The sequence below is a fragment of the Triturus cristatus genome, chromosome 3_2 (genome assembly GCF_964204655.1).
Source record: "Triturus cristatus chromosome 3_2, aTriCri1.1, whole genome shotgun sequence".
Taxonomy (NCBI): domain Eukaryota; kingdom Metazoa; phylum Chordata; class Amphibia; order Caudata; family Salamandridae; genus Triturus; species Triturus cristatus.
The window spans coordinates 561,252,379-561,273,413 of record NC_140584.1 but is presented as its reverse complement, the minus strand read 5'-3'; the positions used below and the strand labels follow the sequence as shown (position 1 = coordinate 561,273,413).

Here is a 21,035-nt window from a genome sequence, read left to right as displayed (position 1 = left end):
ATACGCAAAATACTGTCGACTTTGAAACCCTCTACAATGACCCTTTACCATCGAACATTTTCCCAGAAGTTAGATCCTCCTCACTAGCACTCTGGACTATGATCGTCAATGCTTCACTTAGGCAAGGCGCTATTACGGACTGTCTAAAATCGGGTCAAGTTACCCCGATTCTAAAGAAACAATCTGCTGATCCCATGGATCGTCATAACTTTTGCCCAATCTCCAAAATCCCCACCTTGGCAAAGCTCCTGGAGTAATGTGTGCTCGCGCAACTCTGTAACCACATTGATCATTTCCAAATCCTAGACCAATGCCAACCTGGTTTCCGCACGGGCCATAGTACAGACTCTGCGTTAATGCACATTGTAGATAATGCGCTAAGAATATTAGACCATAATGAGGCGTGCCTTCAGATCCTTCTCGACCTCGTCAGCATTCGATACTGTCAAACACGATAACCTAACTGACCTCCTGAAACACAGGATGGGGTTGTCAGGGCCTGTACTTAACTGTTTCTCCTCTTTCCTTCACAACAGATCCCAAAGCTTCAAGGTGAACCAATCTCAGTCTCATCCTGCACCGGTTACTCTGGGGGTACTTCAAGGTTCAGCACTTTCTCCCACGCTCTTTAACTTGTTCATGGAGCCTCTGACTGAAATGTTGAAATCCTCCAGCATTCACTATCACATGTACACGGATGATACCCAACTATACCTGAAGATTGCCTCCCCTGAGGGCATTCAATCCCTCAACTTAGTCCTGCTGTAAACACAAAGCTGGCTGACACGTAACGACCTGAAGGTTAATGCTCTATAAACTGAGTTCATCCTAATCTCCCCCCACAAACAATCTCCAGACATGGACCAATGGCTGAATCAGCTTACTGCCCTCAACTGTAGATCTCATCTCGTGGATTCGGCATCCTCTCTAGGTATCATATTATACAAAAACCTGAACATGCAGAAGCACAACAGTTCCCTCACCAAAGGAGCGAATTTCCAACTCAGCATCCTTAGAAAACTCAAACTCTTATCTCCCTGCTCCTGACCTAAAGTATGCAGTACAAGCTTTAGTGATTTCAAAGCTGGACTATGGTAGTGCAACGCTATGTGGCTCTCCCAGAGTGAAGACGGCTCCTCTTAGGTTTGCCCTCAATTCTGCGGATAGGCTCATAACTGGCACAAAAAAAGTCCACCATATTTCTTCTGACTTGCTGGCCCTTAATTGGCTTCGGTATGAAACTCGGATACAGCTAAAAATTGCATGCATGGCACACAAATCCATCCACTACAAGACTCCGCTGTACCTCGCTCAGAAATTGGAGCTCTCATGTGGTTAGAGAGCCTCCTGAAGCGCCACCACCCGATTGCTCAAACCACAAAAATTCAAGAAAATAAAGACCTACAATCGTGCCTTCTCAGGTATGGCTCCTAGGATCTGGAACTCCCTTCCCTTTGAAGCCAAAGGGCTCCTAATGAAGAAATGTTTGACTCAGTCTGGCCTCGCCATCTGATGCTGGGGCCACAACCACAGATTTGTGGCCTGGTTGCCTGGCTAACGAGAATGTTTCAGGCATTTTATGACTGTGAACTTTTTGCTTTGTGTATTCTGTTTTGACATTTTATGACTGTGAATTTTTTGCCTTGTTTACTCTGTTTTGTTTTACGTGTACCCTCTTGAGGCATATACTGTAAAGCGCTCTGATACTCTCGGTGCTCATGTTCGCGTTATATTAAACTTTCTAAATAAATAAAAATAAATAGACATTTCCTAGTGTCAAGTATCACATTATTTCAACAATAAGATACATAAAATACACATCAATTATTTTTCCCGGTATAAGCAGGTAGGCAATGGGGAGGCAGGTGGGTCAGTGAGGAATCCACAGGCAGATACTGCATCCACCAGAAAAAGCGTTACCAAAGGTAAGTAACTTGTTCTTCTAATGGATACATCTGCCTGTGGATTCCTCACCTTTTGAATTGAATCCCCAAGCAGTCCTGCACCTATAGGAGTGTGCCTGCCTACCTATACCAAACAATCCTGCAGCACAGATCGCGTAAAATGACCGTCACTCCTCACTTTTGAATCTAAGCAATAGTGCTTCGCAAAAGTGTAGAGGGATGCCAAAGTTGCTGCCTTGCAGATGTCTACCACAGGGACACGTCTAGCTAAAGCCAAAGAGGAAGACTTAAGTCTGGTAGAATGCGCTCAAATACATTCAGGTGGCTCCTTCTTGGCCAAGGGATAGCAGATCTTGATACAGAGGATGATCCACCTGGACAGTGTTCTCTTGTTGACAGCCTTACCCTTCATCTTGCCCACATATCTGATGAAGAGTTGATCTTCCAACCTGAAGTCATTGGTCCTGTCCAGGTAGAAGCTGACCACCCTCTTAAGGTCCAGGTGATTAAGTTTCTCCTCCTCCTTAGAAGGAGGAGTGGGAGGGAAGAAAGTGGGGATTGCCCTAGGTGGAAAGGAGTGACCACCTTAGGCAGGAAAGCTGCTCTGGTCCTAAGAACCATCTTATCCACATGGAATTATGTAAATCTAGGCTTGAGGCTTACAACTCACTCACCCTCCAGGCGGAAGTGATCCCAACCAGAAATATTGTGTTAAACGCTAGGAACATTAAGGGACAGCTATGTAAAGGCTCAAAGGGAGAACCCATCAAGAAAGTGAGAACCAATTTCAAATCTCACTGAGGAATGATAAAGGGAGTGGAAGGAAACATATTTGTGAGACCATTAATGAATCTCATAAGTATTGGAGATTTAAACAGCGAGGGTTGATCTGGCAAACAGAGAAAAGCCGACAAGACAGACAAGTAGCTCTTAACAGTAGCTACTGCACAGCCCTGTTGTGCTAGGGAAAGAGAGAGACTCAGAACATCAGACAAATGGGCCTGCAAAGGATCAATCAATATCCCTCCACACCATTTAACAAACTTGGCCCGCCTATCAGATAGACAGACTTGGTGGAGTGTCTCCTGGACGATAAAATAACATCCACCACATCCAGTGGGAGAAAGAAAGAACGCAGGCTGTGGGGGTGAAGAACCTGTGACTGAGACTGCGAGAGGTGGTCTACCCTGAGAGGGAGATGAAGTGGAGGGAACGATGAGAGGTAAAGGAGGTCTGTGTACCACACCCTTCGCAGCCAATCCGGAGTGATCAATATGACTTGGGCTCGGTCTTAGCGAACCTTCCTCAGAACTCAAGGAATCAAGGGTATGGGCAGGAACACGTACATAAGCTGTGAGCCCCAATCTATTTGAAACGTGTCAGACACCACTCCCGGCATCGGATACTGGAGACTGCAGAACGACGGGCAGTGAGCGTTCTCGTGAGCGACTAAAAGGTCCAACTGAGGAATCCCCCACATCCTGAATATGTGAAGGAATATTTCTGGATGGAGACGCCACTTGTGATCGGGCAAATGCTGCCGACTGAGACTGTCTGCATGCACATTTAGTTCCCCGTCTAGGTGATTTGCAATTATGCAAATCTGATGGTCCTTAGTCCAAGACCAGAGCCGCAGTGCTTCTCTGCAAAGGAGATACGCCCCTACTCCTCCCTGTTTGTTAATGTACCACATTGCAGTAGTGTTGTCCGTGAGGAACTGAATCAACTGACCGTGAAGGGAGGGAAGAAAGGCTTTGAGAGCCAAACGTATCGCCCGCAATTCCAGAAGATTGATGCAAAACAATCTTTCCTCTGGAGACCAAAGAGCTCCAGATCACCCTGGTGAGCTCCCCACCCTGGAGTGGAGGCATCCATTATCACTGTGGCCACGAGAGAAGGAGGTTGCAACGGCTTCCCTTGAGACAGGTTGCCTGCAACACTCCACCAAAAAAGCTCCACTGCAGTGTCTCTGGAGATACTGGCCACCTCTTCAAGATCTTCGTTGTGTTGAAGCCACTGCCTTGGAGGCACCACTGGAGGGCCCTCATATGCCAGTGTGCATGGTTGACCAACAGTATGCAGGAAGCGAACAGACCGAGCAGGTGCAAGATCTTCAGGACTGGAACAGTCGCTCCATTCTGAAAAAGAGGAATCATAGTCTGGATGTCTTGAATCCTCTGTAAAGGTGGGAAGGCACGACACACAGTAGTGTCCAGTATTGTCCCTATGAACAAGTTGCACTGAGAGGGCACCAGGTGAAATCTGGGAACATTTATCAAAAACCCCAAGTTGAAAAACAGTTGTGTTGTTACTTGCACATAATGCAACACAATCTCTGGCAACTTCGCTTTGAGCAGCCAGTCATCCAGATAGGGGAAAACAGGGACCCCCAATCTCCTGAGATGTGTTGCTACTGTCGCCATCACCTTTGTGAAGACCCGAAATGCGGAAGTAAGACCGGAAGGACCGCAAACTAGTAGTATTCAGACCCCACCTTAAAATAAAGATACTTCAGATGCAACTTCAGGATGGGGATGTCAAAATACGCATCCTGCAAATTGATCAACACCATCCAGTCTTCGTTTTGCAGAAGAAACTGAGCCAAGGTCAACAACTTGGATTTATCATGTTTAAGGTAAAAATGTAAGATCCTGAGGTCTAGGACGGCCTCAAGCGACAATCCTTTTTGGGGATCAGGAAGTAATGGGAGTAGCATCCCTGATCCCTTTCCTCCTCCGGAACCACCTCAATAGCACCTTTATGCAGTAAAGACAGAACCTCCTGCTGGAGACGCAGAAGGTGCTCATCTGAGCACAAACGCTGACTGGGGGGATAAGAAGGGGGAAACTCCCGGAAGGGTAGCGCATACCCATTCTCTACAATGGGCGACTCCCAGAGGTCTGTCGTAACAGAACTCCAATGTTGTAGAAAATGTAACACCGATCCTCCCACAGGACAGGCATGCTCTAGGATGGAGGAACTAGAGCTGCTTCCCTGCCGTACCAGCTGGAGGGACAGAGGAGGAGACTTGCTGCCATTCTGCAACCCAGCAGACGACCTCTGCCCTTTCCCCTGTAAGATCTGTACAGGGGATTTACCTACTGTGGCGGCTGCCTGCTATGAAAGGGTAGTATCCAGCCAAAACTACGAAACTTGCAATAACTAAAGCCCCTGGACTGAGACTGTAGGCCCAAAGATCTTGCCGTGGCTCTACTGTCTTTAAAGAACTGCAGCGCAGAGTCCGCTTTGGCCCCAAATAGACGAGATCTGTCGGAAGGCATGTCTAACAGGGTAGCTTGGACATCAGGGGAGAACCCAGAACCCCGTAACCAGGAATTTCTTCTGGTTGCCACAAAGAAACCCATCCCCCTGGCAACCGATTAATCAGTGTCCAGACCAGGTTATATGACCTGGTGGGCCGCAGCTTGGGCATCCGAAAGAACCTTCAAAAAATGCCCCTGAACGTCCTCCGGTAGTTTTGTCAGCACTTCCCTGGCTGAGTCAATATGTACATGGATATAGCGACCCAAAAGGCAAGTAGCATTAGTTGACTTGAGAGCCATACTGACTGAAGAGAACACCTTCATCACTGATTGCTTCATGCGTTTGGGTTTGGACTCTCTATTTGTTGGTGTAGATGGGATTGACTCTGCAGACTGCTTCGAGGAGCACAAAGCCTGGACTAACAAACTTTCCGGAGATGGATGAGTGGACAGGGAAGCAGGATCCCCTGGAGCCACCTTATACCTCCTGTCACTGACCTGCACAGGCCTGTAGGAGACTTTTTTCTGCAAGACATCAAGTATGGGCTAAGTAAAAGATCAGAGATAGAGGAAGGAGAATTGAGCACCTCTGTCAAGATGTTAGATTTTAATTCTGCTGTCGGGAGAGGCAATTCCAGCAGATCTGCTGCTTTCCTGATCACGGCGTGATAAGAAGTTTCCTCCTGGGTTGGGAGACCTTTTGGAGAGGACAGCTCCCATTCAGAAGAGGCATTCAGGTCACTAGCCTCCTGCAATCCTTCAAAATCCTGATCAGGATCCACAATCTACCCTTTCTCAACCTCTTCATGCTCTTCCTGGTACTCTTCCTCTTCTAATAACCTATATGCCTCTCTCTGAGACCTCATCCTCGGAACAGGCATCAATGGCACCAGACACAGTGCTGGTGACTTCGAGATCGGCATAGGAGGGAGGTCTACCGGAATAGTAGTCAACACCGGTCGAGGTCAAGTAGGTGCTGGTTCAGAACCAGATGAAGCCGGGGAAGATTCATCCAATAGCACTCGTCCCTCCAGAGATTGTATCGGCATCGAAAATCCCAGTGTTGGAAGAGACCAACTCCCTGGAGCTATCGGTAAAAAAGGCATAAGAGGTGCCTGAGGGAAATGAGGCGGCAAACCTCCCAGGGAAAATGCCAGCATACCCACGGGGCCAACAGGTGCACCAGTAGGGTTTGCCGCTCTGGCAATTAAAAAAATGTGACAGATCTGTACTTGGAGTCGGGAAGGCAGGATACACTGTATCCGGCACTGCAGGCTCTGAAGCCACTTGAGGAGGTTGCACATTCGGTTCCAGCTGCGGCACCAGAGAGCCTGGAGCCAGAGGTGGAGTGGTCGGCTTATGCAATGTTGCTTCTCTTGGAGCCGGTGGAGTTACCGTTCTCGGAGCCGGAGACTGGGCCGGAGTCACCTCAGGAGAAGGAGATGGAGAGATTTCATCCTTTCGATGATGCCTGCAAACTGGGAACACAGACTTCGGCATTCCATCCTTTGACGTAGGATGCCGAGACCCATGGCATCACTTTTTCTTGTGCTTCTTCGACGACCTCGAAGTAAGCGGAGTCGGCGACTTGGAATGGGACCTCAACCTTCTTCGACACCTTTTTTGCTTCTTGGCCTTGGCCATGAACAATTTGGCCTCCCTCTCCTTCAGGGGCTTGGGGTTCATGCACCTGCATGACGAACACTCCTTGACGTCGTGGTCTGACGAGTGACACCATAAACAGTCTTCACAGGGGTCAGTGATAGACATCTGGCCCCCACATTCCCTTCATGGCTTGAAACCAGATTTTCTCTGAGTAGCCATAGTCGATGCTACAAAGACACTACAAATTGCAACAAAGAAACTCCCATAAATGGAGAGCCCTGGGAAAAAACGTTATGCATAGACTGCGCGGAAAAAAAGGGAACTGACGTCAGCAAGCAGAGGAAGTCTTCTTTTGGCTCTGATGACTTCAAGAGGAGTCACATGCAGAGCCGTTACATTGTGATGTCCTCATCGACGGCTGAGAGCTGATGAGAAAAGATTCCATGCAATGCTGCAGATGAGGGTAATTCAAGAGGTGAGAATCCACAGACAGATGTATCCATCACAATTTATTGTTTAGGGGCAACCCTTAACCTTGCCTCCTCCGATTCGAGGAAGAAAGAAAAAGAATCGAAGAGTCATGCTGACCCAGGAAGAAGAGGACACCAACCATGTGGGCCCCAGCCCTACAGGCCTGTCCCAACTCAGACCTGCCTACAGTGGAAACCCCAGCATACCCAGTAGCCCCCTGCCCTGCACTCATCTCACAGACTCTGTCTCCCGTGAGCAACGGATTTGCTTAACAAAGACTTCAAACACAGAACCCTGCTATATCTCAGGGGATCCCCTGGACTCTGTGCACGCTATACCTTACTTTGGTATAGTATGGACAGAGCCAGTTTCCCACACCACCCCTATACCCCTCTGTAACATTTTATTGATCTATGTGGGTTTTGGGGAGGGTGTGGGTGACTGAGGTCTGTCTGGGCACTTCTGCTTCTCCATTATACGAAGATAGATGATCAAGGATAGCATCAGCGCCTAGCATCTCCTCCTCTATCAGGGTGATTGCTGTGGGACTGAGTCCCACCCGAGAAGTGCTGCAGGCAGAAGGAACCTCCAGGCGGGCAAACAGGTCAATGTTGTGTGTCTCGGACAGCCCGGTACAGGACACCCACGCTGCAGGAGTCCCTCTGCTCATTAATAGAATCAGCACCTGACCCCTCCTCTGAAAGGTTGATTGCTGGGGGACCGATTCCCACCCCATAGGGCCACAGACAGAAGGAACCTGTAGGAAGGGAAAGCAGGTAAATGTTGCTGACCTCGGACGGCCCGGTACTAAAGAGTTATTGGGTTTGTCAACCTTAGTGATTGGGAGCTTAAACTCAGCAACGCTATTGGTAAGGGATTGAAAGTAATTCTCCACTCGATTACATTTAATGAATCATGTTAGAATCCGTCAAGTGTAAGTGAACGCATTTGTACGTTCCTGTCTTTACATGTGCTGGCACATTATAAGCAGACAAACTAGCATTTCCGATAAGTATTCTAGATCCATACAGGTCAGTTAAACATTGATATACATATTTTTTCAGATCATAGCTTATTTTTCCCGAGGCTAGAGAGGCGAGATAAATGTACTGCATTAATGTTTGCTCTGAAAAAGTGCTTTGCTTACTAGTTAGTCATTCGTATTCTTCTAGGTGGCTTAGGGACTGCACCACTTAACATAAATATGGCCCAGCATATCTTTGCTAAAGATTCCTATTTCCTGAGTGCTTTGTCCTGTGTAATAAACCTGATGCATATTTTCGTTACACCAACATGCATCAAACTGGTATACCTTTGATTGTACTGCAGAACAGCTCCAGGGGTGTGGTTAATAATGAGGGCCGGTGCAGCTCCTTCATAATAATCAGAAAATGTTATCATCACATAATGCTCTGCAACATTAACATCCACCATAATGCCGCCATTCTGAAAAAAAGAAAATATGTTGTGATGTAATATTCGATTTTATACTGCAAATAAACCCAACAATGGGTATTTTCTAAATTTGTGAAATCAAACCATAAATCAAACCAGTCCTGAGTATGCACAGGTGAGGTGCAAATGTGCCGAACCTCATTAGTCAGAATGTCTGTAGGTAAAGATGATGGGGTGTAGTCATCAGTGAACCTGCAAATTGAACAAGTATTGGAAATGCAACCAGTCTCGCATTTGTTTGAGTTGGAGTTATTGCCATTGTAATTGGCAATGTATTTTTCTAATGTGTTATGGAGTGCATGTATGTGATGTGTAGTGGAACTATATGGGTTGGATTGGACTAGTTAGTTGGGCAATTGTGTGGTGTGGAATTGTGTGGAGTGGATTTGTGTAGTGGCATTATGTGGCATGGTGTGCTGTGGAAATATATGGCTAGCAAGTATGTGGCATTCAGTGTAGTGGCATTATGTGGAGTGGGATTGTGTGTTGTGGAGTGGTAAGTAGTTCAGTTTAATTATGTGTTCTACTGTTGAATTTTGTGGCACTATGTGGAATTGTGTGGTGTGGATTGGATGTATGTGGTGTGTTGTGTAATTGTGTTGTTGAGTTGTATTATGTGAGTTGGTGTTAAATTATGTGGTGTGGACTAGAAATGTGTAGAGCTGCATTGTGTGGCATGTGTGTGTATATCTTTGCGTTTTTGGTGATGGAAAAGAACAAATAGGTAGAAGCTAAGCATCAGATCTGTGTGTTTAAAAAAAAGGAAAGAGTTGGAGCTATTTGGCATTGTAAATGACTCTTACCTATGTGTTATGGATTGGAGTGGATGTATGTTTACCAATTATGTGGGTTGGATTGGACCTGTTAGTTGTGGTATTGTGTGGTGTGAACCTGTGTGGTGTGGATTTGTGTAGTGGAATTAAGTGGTATGATATGCAGTTGTATTGTGTGGATAGTAATTATGTATTTTTGAGTGTATTGGAATTATGTGGAGTGGGACTGTGTAAGTATGTGTAATGGTATTTTGTGTTGTGGAGTGTTATGTAGTGGAGTTTAAAGAAGACATTATGTACACTTAAATGACTATTAAAAAAAAGAATTAACCAAAAATGTCTTCTAGTTTTTCTGGCCTTGCAATGCCGACAACCTCTTCCTGCCTGTTGTAATGCTTGTTTATTATAGCCTTTTTGTTGTTATGAATAAAGGGACATAAACAATAGGAGGGTGGAGATTGAGAAATAGTACCTGAATTACAACATAAGCAGTGGACGGGCACTAGGAGAGAATCAACAGATGCCAGATTTCGAGGGCACACTGAGGTGGTGCTAAGTAATGCTGAAGTGGGGCTGAGGTGGTGGTGTGCTGGTGCAGATGTGATGCTGAATGATACTCAGGTGGTGCTGAGTGATACTGAGGTAGTGGTGTGCTGGTGTGGAGGTGATACTGAGCGTTACTGAGGTGGTGCTGAGTGATGCTGAGGTGGTGCTGAGTGATGGGGAGGTGGTGCTGGGTGGCGCTGAGTTATGCTGAGGTGGTGGTGCACTACTGGTGCTGAGGTGGCGCTGAGTTTGTGCTGTGTTGAGGTGATGCTTTGCTGATGCTGAGGTAGTGCTGTGTAGGTCGTGGTGCACTGATATGAAATTGGTGCTGAAGATTATGTTGTGCTGCGTTGGTGCTGAGGTAGTGCTGTGCTAATGCTGAGATGGTAGTGAACTGATGCTGAGGTGATAATGAGGTGGTGCTGAGTGATGCCGAGGTGCTGATTCATGCTAAGGTAGTGGTGCTGCACTGGTGCTCAGGTGGTGATGAGAGATGTTGAGTTGGTGCTGTGCTGAGGTGATGCTGCACTGATATTGAAGTGGTGCAGTATTGGTGCTGAGTTGCTGCTGATGTGGGGCTGCTTTGGTGCTGAGATGGTGCAGAGTCATGCTGAGGTGGACCTGAGTCATGATGAGGTGGACCTGAGTCATGCTGAGGTGGTGCTGCTGCACTGGTGCTCAGGTGGTGCTGCACTGATGAGGAGGTAGTGCTGTGCTGATGCTGGGGTGGGGCTGTGCTAATGCTGAGGTGGTGCTGTTCAGGTGGTGCTGCGCTAATGCGAAGATGGTGATGAGCTGGTGCTGCAATGATGAGGAGTTGGTGCTGCACTGGTGGTTGCTCACTGATGAGGAGGTGGTGCTGTGCTGAGTGATGCTGAGGTGATGGTGGTGGTGGTGGTGCACTGACTCTGAGGTGGTGCTTAGCTGGTGCTGAGTGATGTTGAGTTGGTGCTGTGCTGTGGTGGTGGTGTGCTGATGATGAAGTGGTGCTGCGTTGGTGCTGAGTTGCTGCTGAGGTGAGGCTGCGTTGGTGGTGGTGCACTGATGCTGAGACAGTGCTATGCTAAAGCTAAGATGGTGCAGATTTGATGTTTAGGTGGTGCTTCGATGGTGCTGAGCTGGTACTATGCTGATGCTGAGTAGGTGCTGCACTGGTGGTGGTGTACTGATGAAGAGGTAGTGCTGTGTTGATGCGGAGGTGATGCTGAGGTGATGTTGAGTTAAGGCTGAGTGTTGCGGATTTCCTTATTACCAACACCCTTTAACAGTGTTCCTTTAGGCTCCATAACCACTAATGTTCAGATGCGCTTAATTAGTTATAAAGTGCCACTCATACCAGTGTAGGGTGTCAAAGCACTGTGCATCTCCCACAAATTACACACAGGCAATCATTCAAATGTGTATAAATTAGAGTAAAGGAAACGCTACATAAGACAGAGGACTTCAGGGTGTAGGAGTCACAAGTCATGTATATTGGTAGGCAGCATTGCTAAAAAGTGCTTGGGCCCCAGAAGCACAAACTCAGAATTGAAAACAGCACACCATAGTTGGGGGTTCTCTTAAATAAAAAGAAACGATTTCTACCCAGGTGAACCCTTTTTGCAACATTAATATCTGCTCTAATCTATACTTTGCAGTGCATGCAGTTCTATGATGACAGTTATAAATTCACTGTTCTAGGTTAGGATTTTAACTTATAAGCTGCAAGTAACGGAAAAGCAGTAACCCACTGACCTATTTACATTCTATGCACTTTGTTTTCTGCATGGTACACTTTCTTTGCAGCCGGAACATTACCCTCTGCTACCTCGCAATGAGTCAAAACTTCTTCCACTAGACAACTCTATCTCTCCAGCAAGAACATTATTCACTGGAATTATCTTGACATATTTATTGTCTGGAATTGCTTGAGCCCTGGAATGAATCGGCGAGTGCTTTTAAATGAAAAATAAACTTGGAAACACTGCTCCTCTGCTGTTAAGTCAGTATCCAGTGTGATCACACCGCACTTGTGCCGGCCCTGCATTCTTGTTCTGAATTTTTTTAATGTACTACATTCAAATGCACATTTACAGGGAACATTCTTCCAGAAAGAAACATTTTGGACTCAGCATTAAACCAAGAGCAGAGACTTCCAACCCCTCAGCCAGCAGCCAAGCACAGGTCCTGGAGGGTAGGAAAGAACACAAGCAGCATGCATATTAAAGTATCATTTGAAGCGTTGATTTAATGGAACTGAAACAATGGTTGTTTTTAAGTTAAGTAGTGGTTTAACTTTTTTGCATGATTTAGAGCTGCAGTAGTTAGATGGCATGCTGTTGCAGTGCTTTTGTGCCTGTTTCTAGAGGAAATTGAAGGAGGCAGACTTAGATTTAAGACCACAATAATTAATTGCTTGCATTCCAGGTCAGCCTGGGAGCTGTCTTCAGGAAGAAGGCAAAAGAATGCCAGCCACATGGAAGGTACTGAGACGGTTAATGCATGCAAAAAATATAAGCAGCTACGGGTCTGAGCAGCCACAGTGTAACACAAGGTTGAAAACATAATAAAATAGTCCCCGGATGAGCAGATCAACATAACAAAGTGTAATTATTTTGTACTAAGTCCCTGCTCCTTGGAGGAAAAAAGAGGGACAAAGAGGCAGGACTGGCCACTAGTAAGCAAGGATTTTTAAAGGATATTGAAACAGACAAATGAGAAGCAAGGAATGGCATTTGGCCCACAAAGATATACGTTTACTAAAGTAAACAAGAGGTCGACGCTTACGCTCGACCTAAAAATGGTACAATTTTGCAATACACATACTATAAACTATAATGAATCAGTTTTAGTAATCAGTGTATGGATCTGCTATCATGCCTATCCGCGAGTGTAGACTATTGCCAAGTCTGATAACTCAGTCAAAACTCAGTCTGGGCATACCAAATGTTAATTATCCCTTAGAATAAGAGAGATCATTATTGTGACCTTATAGGGGCAGTATTGTGATGATCATAATGAATCATAATAGATTTGAAAAAGTATCCTGACTCACAAGCTCCTGAGAAGATTCTGAGAGACTGAGATAATTACTTCATTATCGAAAAGCAGTCATTATCAAGAGCTTAAAATAGTATTGTGAATTAAAATTATTTGACCCAATATTGTTAATTAAATTTATTTGAACCACATTATTCTGCTTTTCTATTTTGTTTAATTTCATAGGAATGGGTCGAATTAGAAAAAAACGTATAATTGGTCTGGAATTGCAAAACAAACTTTGCCAAAGATATCACAGCCATAATGAACACTCTGTATCAGAAGAAATAATGAGTACCATAGATGTCACAGATGTTTTGACTATTTTGGTTTAACAAAGATCTCATAGACGAGGTGAATAATTTGGACTATAGAACAAGTTACTTACCTTCGGTAACGATGTATCTGCAAGAAACATTAGTTAGTTAGATTCCTCACCTTAGAATATCCCCAGGCGTCAGGCTGGATCCGGAAAGATTTTTCGTCAGCAATACCCCTTGCGCGTCGCTAGGCGTCGTCTGTGGTTCCGCGTCCGTCGTCGGCGTCGTGCGCCGGAATGATGTCGGAGTACTTAGACGCCGCCCTCGCGCGCTGATGTCAGTTCTTGTACATAGCCTTCCGCGCCAGGAACGCAGAGCCATGCAAGAGACCAACACAGGTGTCAAAAAATCTAGGGCCCTAGAAAGGATAGCCTTAACCCTAGATGTTGGTTCGCTGAACGGGGAGGATGGGTGGGTCGGTGAGGAATGTAACTAACTAATGTTTCTTACAGATACATCGTTACCGAAGGTAAGTAACTTGTTCATCTGAAAGAAACACGTTAGTTCGATTCCTCAACTTAGAATAGATACCCCAGCAATACCAACCCCGGTGGTGGGTCTGCGAACCAAGATCACACCAGAAAGTCCTGGAGAACAGAACGCCCAAAGAAGCCATCTCTCCGGACTTGGCTGTCCAGGCAATAATGCTTGGCAAACGTGTGCAGCGAGGCCCACGTTGCTGAATGACAGATGTCCTGCAAAGGGACTCATTGTCCCAGGGCAGTAGTAGCCGCTGTGGCCCGGGTGGAATGGGCTCTCAGCCCTACAGGAGGGTCCTTTTTAGCGAAGGAGTAACATGCCTTTATATACAATACGACCCACCGTAAGATGGTCCGCTTGTGTACTGCCCTTCCCTTCTTAGCACCCACGTATCCAATAAAAAGCTGGTCGTCCACCCGGAACTGTTTGGTGCGGTCCAAATAAAAGCACAGAGCCCGTTTTGGGTCCAGATGGGGGAGCCGCTCTTCCTCTTTCGAAGGATGCGGAGGCGGAAAGAAGGTGGGCAAGGTGACAGATTGCCCAATGGGAAAGGGAGTTACGACTTTTGGAAGAAAGGAAGGACGTGTCCGGAGGACAACCTTGACCGGATGAACAGAAAGAAAAGGAGGCTTAGACGATAACGCCTGGAGCTCACTCACCCGTCTAGCCGAGGTGATAGCTACCAGCAAAGCAGTCTTAAGAGTCAGAAGACGAATGGGACAATTGTGAAGAGGCTCAAAGGGAGCGCACATCAGAAAGGTTAAAACTAAATTCAAATCCCACTGAGGCATTACGAAGGGGACAGGAGGAAACATGTGAGTAATGCCCTTAAGGAAACGAGAAACAACAGGGGATTTGAAAAGAGAAGGCTGATCAGGAAGTCGTAAGAAAGCAGAGATAGCTGATCGATAACCTTTCAAGGTGCCCAGAGCAGAGCCCTGCTGGGCTAGAGAGAGAAGAAAGAGGAGGACCTCAGAAAGAGGGGCGGAAAGGGGATCCACAGCCTTTGCTGTGCACCATGCCACAAATTTGTTCCACCTGCAGGCGTATACCGTTTTAGTGGAGGGACGCCTGGCTGCCAGAATAACGTCACAGACTTCAGGAGGCAAGTCAAATGGCATCAACTGTCACCACTCAATCTCCACGCATGGAAGTGGAGACTGGAGAGGCTGGGGTCGAGAACCGTCCCCTGCTGCTGCGACAGAAGGTCCTCCCGAAGAGGCAGTCGTGTCGGAGGATCGATTGACATACTGAGTAGCTCGGGATACCAGTACCTTCGTGCCCAATCCGGAGCCACTAAGATGACTTGGGCCCGGTTGCGCCTGATCTTCTTCAGCATTCTGGTCAGAAGTGGCATAGGCGGAAAGGCGTACAACAGACCGCAACTCCAGTCGTGATGAAAGGCGTCCCCGAGCGAGTGCCGCCTTGGAAACTCCAACGCGCAGAACTGCGGATATTGCGCGTTCTTTTCGGTGGCGAATAGATCAAACCAAGGCTCTCCCCACTGCCGAAAGAGGCATTGCGCCACGTCCGAGTTTAGACGCCATTCGTGATCCATCATGCACCAGCGGCTGAGCTTGTCTGCTCTGGCGTTCAGAGAGCCCGCCAGATGTTGAACCACCAGGGTGATGCCCTGGTGTTCCAGCCATGTCCAGAGGCGCAGAGCCTCCTGACAAAGAGTCCACGACCCCACCCCGCCCAGTTTGTTGCAATAGCACATGGCGGTGGTGTTGTCCGTGAACACCTGCAACACACTTCCCCAGACAATGGGAAGGAATGCCTTCAGTGCAAGTCGGATCGCTCTCAGCTCCAAAAGGTTGATATGGAGCCGAGTCTCCGCCGGAGACCAGAGTCCTCTGATCTCCGCCTCCCCCATGTGGCCCCCCATCCCAGGAGGGACGCATCCGTCACTACTACGTGCTCCGGTTGGGGTAGGAAGAGGGATCTGCCGCTGACCCAATCGCGGTTCGTGAGCTACCACTGCAACTGCTTCGCAGTGCCCTCCAAGATCAAGACATGGTCGGACAGATTGCCACGATGCTGGGCCCACTGAAACTTCAGGTCCCACTGCAGAGCCCGCATTCGCCACCTGGCGTAATGCACCAACAAGATGCAGGAGGCCATCAGCCCCAGAAGCCGCAGCACCAACCTGACCGAAACCCAGGATAGAGGCTGAAAGATGGGAATCAGAGCCTGAAAATCCCGGACCCGCTGCTCCAGAGGAAAGGCCCGGAACTGCGCCAAATCTAGAACCACTCCGATGAAGAGGAGCTTCTGGGAGGGTCTCAGGTGTGACTTCGGCACATTGATGGAGAACCCCAGCAAATGCAGGAGGTCGGCCGTAGTCTGGAGGTGGGAGACTACTTGCTGGGGCGAGCCCGCCTTCAACAGCCAGTCGTCGAGATAGGGGAAGACTGGAACCCCCGATCTGCGCAGATGAGCTGCGACCCCCGCCATCACTTTCGTGAACACCCGAGGGGCACTGGTGAGGGCGAAGGGGAGCACGGTGAATTGAAAATGCTCCTGACCCACCGTGAACCGCAGGTAATGCCGGTGGGCCGGCAGGACGGGGATGTGAAAATAAGCGTCCCGCAAGTCCAACGCTACCATACAGTCTCCTGGGTCTAGGGTAGCCAGAACCTGAGCTAAGGTGAACATCTTGAACCGCTCCTTCCGGAGGAAGGCGTTGACGCTCCTGAGGTCCAAGATAGGGCATAGGCCCCCTTTGCCCTTCTTGGGAACCAGAAAGTAGTGGGAATAGCAACCATGACCTACTTCTGGACCAGGAACGCGCTCGACGGCCTCTTTGGCCAAGAGGGCCGCAACTTCCTCCCAGAGAAGATTCAAGTGATCCCCTGACATGCGGTGGTACTGTGGTGGCATGGCTGGAGGGGTCGTCTCGAAGGGGAGGGGGTAGCCCCTTCGGACGATTTGCAGCACCCACCTGTCCGACGTGATGGAACGCCAGTGGAGCAGGTGATGGCGAACTCTGCCGCCCACTGGCATTGAATGGGCCTGAAAGCTCATACTAGGAGGGCTTTGAGGCGGATGCTGCCGGGGTGGATGTGGACTGACCAGCACGTTGTCCTCCAGTACCGCCTCGGCGGAATCCACATCCGCGTGCAGGTTGGTTCTGCGGCCGGTGGCTAGGCGGACGTGAGGAGGCACCCCTTCCTTGGCCACGAAAGGGGCGAAAGGCGGATGTTTGTGGCCACGGGGCCGAGAGACCCAAGGACTTGCCCGTAGCCCGGGAGTCCTTGAAACGAGCCAGCGCACTATCCGCCTTCTCGCCAAAAAGGCATGTGCCATCAAAGGGCATATCCGTGAGGGTACTCTGGACATCACCCGAGAAAGACGTGGACCGTAGCCAGGCGTGGCGACGAAGCGCCACCGTGGTCGAAATCGCCCGCCCCAGCGAGTCCGTGGTGTCTAGTCCACACCGTATGGAATGCCGTGCTGCATCTCGCTCCTCTGGACACAGGGGCAGCACGTCCTCCACCGTATCCCACAGAGAGTGGGAATAACGGTCCAAGAGGCAAGCGGTATTCAAGGACCGCAGACCCAAACTCAGGGAAGAGAACAGCTTCTTTCCGAACTGTTCCAGCCTCTTGGATTCCCGATCCGGAGGAGCGGACAGGAAGGAGGATTGGGAAATCGAGGCCTGGATAACCAGGCTGTCGGGAGTGGTGTGTTGGGACAGAAAACGGTTGAAGCACTTCTGTGAGGACGTTAGTCCTCACGGCCACAGCAGGCAACTCCAGCCCAAGGGCATCGGCCACCTTGCGCAGCACCACTGAAAAAGCTGCACCTTCCTCCAAGGCCATAGTCGGAGGAGAGATGAAACCAGCGTCCGGGGAGGTGTCCAAACCACTGGCATCCCCCAGTTCATCTGCCCAGTCCTGTGAAAGGTCGGCCTGTCTGGCCATAGGGTCCTCAGACCCCTCCCAGTCGCCCCCGTCATCCGATTCCTGATAAACAGGAGAAATAACCAGAGCTGGGCGGTAGATGAAATGCTCATGCATCGGCGTCGGATGCGGCATCGAGCGGCGCCGCACCGGCCCCAGGCCCGGAGATAAACCGGGGAACGGCGTCGTCCAGGGATGGCTCCGGGGGTGGAACCGGTGTCGGAGCCAGCGGAGGAGGCGTTGTGAGGTCGACCGGCGCCAGCAGAGATCCAGGCCTGGATCACTCGGGGACCTGTGGCGTCAGGACTGAAGTCGTCCATGGCACCGGGGTCGGAGCCGCCGGCTCGTGAGATCGCCCAGTCGAGCCCGCGGGTCCCGAAGACGCGCCGGCATGCGTCGACGGCGGCGCCAGGTCCTTCATGGCCGAGAGGAAGGCGCTGACCTCCGCCAGAGTCACGTCAGTCCCAGGGACCGGCGGGTATGGAGACGGACGCGGCTCCTGCGGCTCCGATGGAGCCGCGGGGATGCGACCACCCTGACCCTCGACCGAGTTGCGCGACCGGCGAGGGGAGTCCGAAGAGCGGTGTCGCCTCTTGGACTTCTTCGAGCGCTTCGACTTACCCGAAGACTTCGAGCCCGACGAGCAATGATGGTGACTGCGGCTCCGTGACCGGTCCTTGGACCTCCTCCTGGACCGGGACCGTGAACGGCGCGGAGCCGAGTGCCGAAGCTCGAGAAGCTTACGGGACCGCTCCCGCCTAGCCTTCGAGGTCAAGGCCCGACAGTCGAGGCACGACTCCGCATCGTGGTCGGGCCCCAGACAGTAAAGGCACTGGCGATGGTAGTCCGTCACCGACATCAGTCGATGACAGGAGTCACAGGCCTTAAAACCAGGCATCCTACCGGCACCAGAGTCGAGTCGACAGAAGACCCAAAAGAGTCAAAAAAGTTTAGTCAAAAAGTGACTAAGAAGTAAGCTCTTCCCGGATCGGTGCTGTCTGGCGTGGAAATAAGAACTGACGTCAGGGCGAGAGGGCGGCGTCTAAGTACTCCGACGACGTCATTCCGGCGCACGACGCAGACGACGGACGCGTAGCCGCAGATGACACCTAGCGACGTGCAAGGGGTATTGCTGACGAAAAATATTTCCGGATCCAGCCGGACGCCTGTGGATATTCTAAGGTGAGGAAATTAACTAACGTGTTTCTTTCAGATAGAGTTATTAAAAGCAATAGATATCACAGATATGGTGAATACTTCGATTGACCACGATGTCACGGAAGTGGTAAATAACCTGGATCATAAGAGTTATTAAAAGAACTATCATATGCCAACAGAGTTGAGAGTGACTCTTATTTTCAAGTTACAATTAAAAATTAAGATTCAACAATCAGACTGCTCAGATTATGTTGTCACTACTATAAACTATATCTGTGAATCACAAACCTTTGGCACCTTGAAATATAAGTCAAGGATGCTCTTTTCACTTTCTCACTAACTTTAGGAGGAAGGCAACGGTTTGTGCACATACAAAGTATATGCACACTGTCAAGATAAAAAAAGGGAGTCTTTCTCAAAGGTGCACTCAGCCTAGGCCTGATCGTGCCTCTTGAATGAAAAGGAAGTATCATGGAAGGGTGACAATAATTGTATGGCTTGAGGCCCGACATTGGCACAGAGTCCGATGGAGCACAATGACTGCTGGAGATAGCATCGTAGCATGCGGTCTATCATGATGAACAATGGCCATTAGGAGGGAATTGTAGGAGAGGAGGGTCTGCTTTCTATGTTCACTCCCACTTTTTGCTTTTGCTTCACTGGTTTTCGACTTAGATGTGGCTGTGGGCCTGATAATCCGACCCACAGCCCAGCTGTTGTCTCTCTAAATTCAAACTATGTACTTTAGGTACATAACCCAATTGGTAAGGATCACCTTCTAGGGCCCTGTACAGTGTACCTTAGGTACCCAGGGCATAGGTGCACCCTAGACCTACCAGGGGCTGCAGCATGTATTATGCCACCCCTGGCTGGCCTTCCATTATGACACAACTGGCTGATCACTCAGCTGGGGCAAGGTCGTGTAATCACTCCTTGCTTAGGTGTAGTATTCCTATACCTACCTTATATATAGACACATGGGTAACCTATCAGTCACTCCTATGGCAGGCCTTAACAATTCTGAAGGCAGCGTGCTTGGTAACATGTGAAATGGTGCTCTAGCATGAGCTGAGCCTGTCTGCAGCTTTCGAAACCATGTCCTTATAGCTGTTCTATGATATCGCCTACCATATACTCTTAAAGTGCCTTATAATCCTCGCGGTTATGGTAACTATGGTTTGGCTTTATCGAAACATGTTGTGTAAGGTGTCTAACACTTTGGAATACTACCCCCACACCATTTCTGGCGTTGAGGATAGTATTCCTCCCTTCTAGAGGGAGAAGACATGTTGAAGACCTACTACCCGGTTAAAGTTAACCAGAGCCCCAGCATCACAAAATGGATGCTGCTGCCACAGACACAAGTCTGACCTCCTGCTGCTGGGAGTCCTTCCAGCGGGGGAGGGTTGGACAATAGGTTTCCTGCCTTGGGAGGTGCTAGCACCAACCTAGACAGGACTTAGTGTATTGGGGCAGGGAGGGATGAATGAAACGAGACACTGCCTGGGGCACACAAAGTGTCCCATGCATAGTCCAGTTCAAACCGGTGCTGGGGCACTCCAGCCCCAGTCCTGGCGCGAAACTGGACAAAGGGAAGGGGGTGTAACCACCCCCCTCCCTGGTTCCACCCATAGGAGGGACCTAGCAGGTAACCCAGCCCCCAAGATTAGTATAAGAGTGGGAGCTGAGTCCCTAGGACTTTGGATTATCCTGATAACTGAAACTTGGACAGAAACTCTGGACCGTCGACATTCGACTACGGAAGAAGACTGAAGAATCTCCCTTGTGGCCAAGGAGTGGCCACCCTGTGCAAACAGGCACCATCAAGCGACCTGCCATTTGCTTTGCCCGAAGTTCTACGAGGAACCGACTGCAGAGCCCGACCAGCGCCTTGACTTCCAGACTTCTCCAACCCTGATCCACATCCACAGCAAAGCTGAGATCCGTGGAGGCGACGAGAGATGTGGGACCGGCTACCTGGGAACATTGGCTACTTGCTTCCAGCGCAGCTTCTGAGGAGTCCTCGAAGTTGTGCTCTGGAGAAGCCCCAACCCCGAGCACAATCTGCACCGAAGATCAGCCCTCCACACTCCACGAGTTCTGCGTGGGGCCCTTCTGCATTTTCCTGCTCGACGCG

General features: G+C 49.2%; 1 protein-coding gene across 1 annotated transcript in view; it reads right to left on the bottom strand.

The window, feature by feature from the left end:
• VPS13C (vacuolar protein sorting 13 homolog C) overlaps positions 1–21,035 on the bottom strand; it is a 2,873,871-nt gene that overhangs the window by 862,495 nt on the left and 1,990,341 nt on the right. Inside the window, exon 63 of the mRNA XM_085648297.1 lies at positions 8,556–8,689. Coding sequence (XP_085504423.1) covers positions 8,556–8,689 — 134 coding nt within the window. The remainder of the gene's footprint in view (positions 1–8,555; positions 8,690–21,035) is intronic.